The sequence below is a fragment of the Scyliorhinus torazame genome, chromosome 4, assembly GCF_047496885.1.
Source record: "Scyliorhinus torazame isolate Kashiwa2021f chromosome 4, sScyTor2.1, whole genome shotgun sequence".
NCBI lineage: Eukaryota > Metazoa > Chordata > Chondrichthyes > Carcharhiniformes > Scyliorhinidae > Scyliorhinus > Scyliorhinus torazame.
This window is the reverse complement of record NC_092710.1, coordinates 42,010,852-42,017,552: the sequence shown is the minus strand read 5'-3', so window position 1 is coordinate 42,017,552 and position 6,701 is coordinate 42,010,852. Positions and strand designations below refer to the sequence as shown.

At 43.0% G+C, this 6,701-nt stretch overlaps 1 protein-coding gene across 1 annotated transcript; it reads left to right on the top strand.

The window, feature by feature from the left end:
• Nucleotides 1-534: 534 nt before the first annotated feature.
• On the top strand, nt 535-5,920 carry LOC140411318 (NAD(P)(+)--arginine ADP-ribosyltransferase 2-like). The gene is made up of 2 exons (XM_072500438.1): nt 535-604; nt 5,124-5,920. Exons 1-2 carry the CDS (start codon nt 535-537, stop codon nt 5,918-5,920), a joined length of 867 nt encoding a protein of 288 aa, XP_072356539.1.
• Nucleotides 5,921-6,701: the final 781 nt, after the last annotated feature.

Sequence of the window (6,701 nt, the reverse complement as noted above, 5' to 3'; positions counted from 1 at the left end):
AATTTTCGAATGTCAGAAACGATGAAGGGAGATGTGCTTTGTTGGAGTTAGAGAGAAAAAAAATAGATCCGTTGGCAAAAGTATCGAAAAGGAAAGGACAGGGGTTGAAGACAACTGGCTAAAATGTCAAATGTGTCAGGACAGAAGTATGTCGTTGCACAGTGACTGATTGTGATCTGGGATCCATGAATTGGAAGGATTATGGAAAGTTCCACAAGTAGATTGACAAGTATATTATAAAATACTTAAAAGAAGATATTAATACCAGAATATAGCAATTAACAGGGGAGATGTGGAAAAGTCCCCATAGCTCTGAAAGAACAGCAGCACTCGAATGGCCACCTTCTGTGCCACATTTTCATGATTCTATCTCAGCCAATGGAAAACCCGATGTACTTGTTTATTTTCTTTCAGCGTCACTTGGATCCATTGATTACGGAACTCACGTGTTCAAACTGCGGGTTAACACCACAGTGAAATAAACCTACAGCGCCAAAACCGGAACCGGAACAAATCTGGTTGAAAGATTCCGCCATGAGTTGCCAGAATGACAAACCAATAAACCTGTTGGTTTATGTTGTGATTCTTACGCTGTCTGTGGATAGTAAGTATTTTAGTTCTGCATTTTCACCAACAGGAAAGTTACTCCTTAATGTACATTTTTGATTTCATGTAATTCTTATTCTGCAGCCGCAATTGGAAGTACAAATCATACAACACCAGGTTGAAGTCTAATAGAGCTGTGCACTAAAAGCTCTTGATTCCAAATAAACCTGTTGGACATTAACCTGGTGCTATAAAGCTTCTTACTTTGACATCCCCAGTCCAACGCCGGCATCTCCACATCATGGAAGTAGAAATGAAAGACAACTTAATTGTCGTCTGGATTTTGATGGAAAGAGGCTAATTTGCTCATCCCTAAATCTGCTGCTTTGGAAGTAGAAATGAAAGACAACTTAATTGTCGTCTGGATTTTGATGGAAAGAGGCTAATTTGCTCATCCCTAAATCTGCTGCTTTGGGTCAGTAGTAGACGACTGGATTTCTTCAGAATTTTACATAAAGAAGCGGTAATTCTGCCGGTCAAGCTTGCTATGCACTGAGATATATACTCCATTGTTTCAATTTGTCCTCAATAGTATTCTGTTCTAAACTTGATAAAATCAAAAAGCAACAAACATAAATAGCATTCCCGATCTATAGAATTTTTTCAACCATAGATTATTCCTGAAATGGAAAGTATTTACTTTTGAAATTGGATCTGTGTTACCCTTGGTACCCTGATTCCAATCGTTCATCTGGAGTCGAACGATCAATTGATACAACTTGTAGAAAACAATTCGAATCATCGAGCCTGTACCGAGCGTCCGAAGGAGAACCCCACTGAGGCCCATTCCCCTGCGCTATCATTGTAGCCCCACCTAACCTCTGGACATTAATGGGCAATCCAACTAATCTGGACATGTTTTGACTGTAGGAGGAAACCAGAGCACCCATATAGATACGAGGAGAATGTGAAAACTCAACACAGATAGTCAACCTAGGTCCGAATCCAACATCCACCAACTCCTTCGCCAAAGAGAAGGAATTGGTGGATGTTGAGTCTGGTGAAGGGTGTGCAGATAGCCTGGGGCACATTGAGATCCAAAAAGACGAGGTGTTTGGCGTCTTGAAAAATATTAAGGTAGATAAGTCCCCAATGTTGTTCCGTTGTTTAAGAAGGGTAGCAAGGTTAATCCAGTGAACTACAGGCCGGTGAGCCTTACGTCAGCGGTAGGGAAATTACTGGAAAGAATTCTTGGAAGCAAATGGACGTATTAGTGAGAGGCAGCATGGTTTTGTGAAGGGGAGGTCTTATCTCTCTAACTTGATAGAGTTTTTCGAAGAGGTAACAAAGATGATTGATGCAGGTAGGGCAGCGGATGTTGTCTATATGGACTTCAGTAAGGCGATTGACAAGGGCCCTCATGGTAGACTAGTACAAAAGGTGAAGTTACACGGGATCAGGGGTGAGCTGGCAACGTGGATACATAACAGGCTAGGCCATAGAAGGCAGAGAGTAGCAATGGAACGATGCCTTTCTAATTGGAGGGCTGTGGCTAGTGGTGTTCCGCAGGAATCAGTGCGGGGACCTTTGCTGTTTGTAGTATATATAAATGATTTGGAGGAAAATGTAACTGCTCTGATTAGGAAGTTTGCAGCAGACGACACAAAGGTTGGTGGAATTGCGGATAGCGGTTAGGACTGTCAGAGGATACAGCAGGATTTAGATTGTTTGGAGACTTGGGCGGAGAGATGGCAGATGGAGTTTAATGCGGACAAATGTGAGGTAATGCATTTTGGAAGGTCTAATGCAGGTAGGGAATATACAGTGAATGGTAGAACACTCAAGAGTATTGAAAGTCAGAGAGATCTAGGTGTACCAGTCCACAGGTCACTGAAAGGGGCAACGCAGGTGGAGAAGGTAGTCAAGAAGGCATACAGCATGCTTGTCTTCATTGGCCGGGGCATTGAGGATAAGAATTGGAAAGTCATGTTGCAGCTGTATTGAACCTTAGTTAGGCCACACTTGGAGTATCGTGTTCAATTCTGGTCGCCACACTACCAGAAGGATGTGGAGGCTTTAGATAGGGTGCAGAAGAGATTTACCAGAATGTTGCCTGGTATGGAGGGCATTTTACTATGAGGAGCGGTTGAATAAAGTTGGTTTGTTCTCACTGGAACGACGGCGGTTGAGGGGCGACCTGTTAGAGGTCTACAAATTATGAGGGGCATAGATAGAGTGGATAGTCAGAGGCTTTTCCCCTGGGTAGAGGGGTCAATTACTTGGGGGCATAGGTTTAAGGTGCGAGGGGCAAGGTTTAGACGAGATGCACGAGGCAAGTCTTTTACACACAGGGTAGTGGGTGACTGGAACTCGCTGCCGGAGGTGATGGTGTAAGCAGGGACGATAGTGATATTTAAGGGGCATCTTGACAAATACATGAATAGGGTGGGAATAGAGCGATACGGACCCATGAAGTGTAGAAGCTTGTAGTTTAGTCGGGCAGCATGATCGGCACGGGCTTGGTGGGCCGAAGGGCCTGTTCCTGTGCTGTACGTTTCTTTGTTCTTTGTTCTTTGAATGGAACCCCGTTCTGTGAGGCAGTGGTGCTGACTACTGTGCCACAGTGTCGCCCGTTCCAATGTGTTCAAAGAATGGGAACCCACAGCGCTAGTGTACCAAATACTTACACCTTTCTGATTGAATAACTTGCTCCTCAGCCCAGTCTCGAACAATTAGTCTTATCCTGGGAGTCTGCTGCCGAGGTCAAGATGCAAAAGCCGCATAAAACATTTCCTATAAGCTAAGTTGCGATTTGAAGTGCCATCATTGTGCTTTTTCTCAATGAAACGTCCCATGGTTATGATTCAAATAATCATCCAATTTGCATCGCAGCAATCAGTCCACACTACTCCCAAGGCACATTTGTCCTGTTCTGCGTAAATATGCCCAAATCGTACACGGTAGTGCAGGTGGGGCCGTGTATAATTCCAATAATGTTTCCTGACTGTGTTATTCAGCCCCGTTGCATTAAATGTCGCTGTGCAAATCTTCTTGCATTCCACATCTAAATCTCTCTGAACATTAAAATTTGAAATATGTTATCAGTGAAACAACGCTCTGCTTTTCGAATCATCTTGGGTTTGGCCCACTCAAACTTATCTGTTACCCTTTCGTTCATTTCGTTCGCCCAGTGCATTGCCATTTCGTCCTTCTCACCACTCTCTTTCCTACCTCGTTTCATATGGTCGCCAAACAGGGACAAAATCATACTAGGCACCGCTTTTATGTCATAAATATAGTTTGCGAATAGTTGGTGCCGAGCACTGATCGTTGCATCACTCCACTGGGTAGAAGCTATCAACTTTAAAATGTCAGTTTTAAATGTGCACTTTCCATTTTCGCTGTTCACCAATTATCTATCCATGCCAATAAAGTATTGTTCAACACAAGAACCCATTTGTTCTTTGATGCACATAATTGGCGCCTGGTCGATTTTCTTTTTAAATCCAATAATATTACTTGTTCAAATTATCTAACCTTTTCGTTACATCCAAACATATTTCAATAAATTCTTCACACAGAATTTGCCTTAACTAAATCCACAAACACTCTACCTAAACATATTTTGATTGTTCAAATACGTGCTTGAAAATCGGTTTCAACATTTAAGCGACTAACGATGGCAAGAAAACTATGGTCGAGTTAGCTTCACCGTCTTCTCCTCTTCTGAATGGCGGCTGTACATTTCCAACCACGTTTGACAATTTTAAACTGTCAGGTGAATTCGGTGATCAGAACCAATGTACGCCATATATCTGCCGCCAGTTTATTTCAAAGTACATGATGTACTGTGTCAACTCCACTGGATTGCTGGCCGTCACCACAATTCGTATTTTGGATACTTTCCCACGACTGAGATTAATTAATTTCGGCCTATAATGCTCATTTCTCCCCTGTTTCCCAAGTAATCATGGGCTCTATTTCGCGACTCAACTGCAAATCCAAATCCAATGTGTTTCCTTAACGCCGCTTTAATCTCCTTATTCGCTCTGATCTTTTGGGCTACCTGAATTTGGAAGGAATGGACCTGTCCTATTAGTGGTCCTTTATGAAGCTCTTCCACGCTGTTTTTACACACTACACTATTTAGCTCTCAAATTGAATTGTGTAATTTTCATAATGTTCATTCGCTCGTCTTGACTAGCATTTTTTAGCAATATCATTACCCTTAATCTATATGAACCCTATAAATTAATAGTGGTCCTGGTGATGGTAACGTCATGGAGGCATTTGAAGGCGAATTAGACACACGGTGATGTATCAGTACTGAACATACGATATTGTGCATTCTCTTGAACTTGCAGACTTTGGACAGATAATGTTATGATATTAGGCAGGACCTTTCTTAAAAACCTGTCGTGTTATTCCACGTCCGGCTGCCAGATGACTTCCTCTGCATTTACCGATTTTACGCTTCTTGTGATCGAGGTGAGAAGGCTGTGGAAAATCGCATAGCGATGTGATGCACTGCCTCCAGTGTTTCTGAGTTGACATAACCACCCTATTCATATCCACAGATCCGGGAACGCTAGCTTTTAGAAATGGAGGAAAAGACATCCAACTGGACATGGCCGTTAAGTCAGCCGCTTACATATTCTTTCAGACCCCAGAAGCCGACAGGGCTGCGATTGATTTCATTACAACGGAATGGGCTAAGAAACCACGTTACCTCGCCGTTTGGAATGAGGCACGGATAAGTGTCGGACGCAACACTACAATTCCTTTCGGATTGCGAAGAGAGCACTTAATGGCCATTCACGCATATACTCAAGCCTCTCGATTGTACCTGGACTTTAACGAAGCAACCAGACTTTATGGCAAAACAGATTCTGTCTACAAGAAAAAGTTCCACTTCAAAAGTTTTCATTACCTAATATCTGTCGCCTTGGCAAATCTAAGACAGAATACAATGTTCAGCACCTATAGAGGAGTTTCGCGTCTATTCAACGCCAAGGAGAAAACAAATGTACGGCTAGGACAATTCTCGTCAAGCGCAATTAATAAGGCAGTAGCGATCGGATTCCTGAACCCAAATTCACCGAATAATACGCTATTCGAAATAAAAACGAAATTTGGGGTCTCAATTAGTAAATACTCCGCCCTCCCAAATGAAGACGAGGTTCTAATCCCACCGATTGAAGTTTTTAAGGTCGCAAAAGTGGATAAGACCAGCCATAAGCACTACCGGGTCATGCATCTGGAAGCTGCAGGGTGCCAGGGAAAGGCTGTGACCGTAAGAATGAAGAAAGGTAAATTTGTGGTGAAACGCGAAAAACAAAAGTGCCCCATCTTTTGCAAATGCTTTGCGGCCTAAAAGCTATTGCGGCCTAACAAGCGCATACGCTTTGCTAACCATCAATCGCAGCTAATTGATACCATACGTTTCAAAATTTGTAAAATATGCATGATAATCGATAATGCATGCTTGATGATTCTCCCTGTGCATAAGATAATTTGTCATTGTGTGTATCTCCTCCTGTCCCTCATCGACATGCGAACGTCACTACTCTCCCATGCCTGGCATGGCATTGCCCAGCTTACTGTTTATGCAATCATCTCTTCGCATTTCGCCGTTTTCATTCCAATAAATGAATCATTCTGTCGCTTTGACTGCCAGCCGCTTCAATGTGCATCCCAGGATTTCTCTGTGCCAGCACCTGTCTTGTGCATCCCAGTATCTCTCTGTGCAAGCACCTGTAGTGTGCATCCCAATACCTGGCCCTACATTCCTTTGTAACCGTCGCAAATAATCCCGTGTAAGACGTCGCCTGGTACTAGGCCTTTTGCTGCATGATTGTACATATTCCAATCTGTCGTTCTTGATGTCAGGGAAAGACACCTATTGTTCCCATAGCTGACAGTATTGGTCCCCCTATGCCAGCACCGTCCCTTGAGTATGTAATTCTACTTCCTTTAATTTTACTGCATATGCCAATACAGTCCCTCATGTTGTGTGTACATGTGAACGCGTGTCCCTAACTTCCACGTGTGATTCTCTATCCTTCTTACCCGGCCATGTGTCTGTGTCAATATATGGCTCATTTTTTTCTGTCTACATTTTCTGTGCATGTGTGTGCTTGTTCTTGTGCGTTTAG

Excerpts from the sequence above, each read along its gene's own strand:
- LOC140411318 (XM_072500438.1), top strand. The coding sequence starts at position 535 with ATGAGTTGCCAGAATGACAAACCAATAAACCTGTTGGTTTATGTTGTG. Across the intron at positions 605-5,123 it reads TCTTACGCTGTCTGTGGATA|ATCCGGGAACGCTAGCTTTT; the intron begins GTAAGTATTTTA and ends TCATATCCACAG.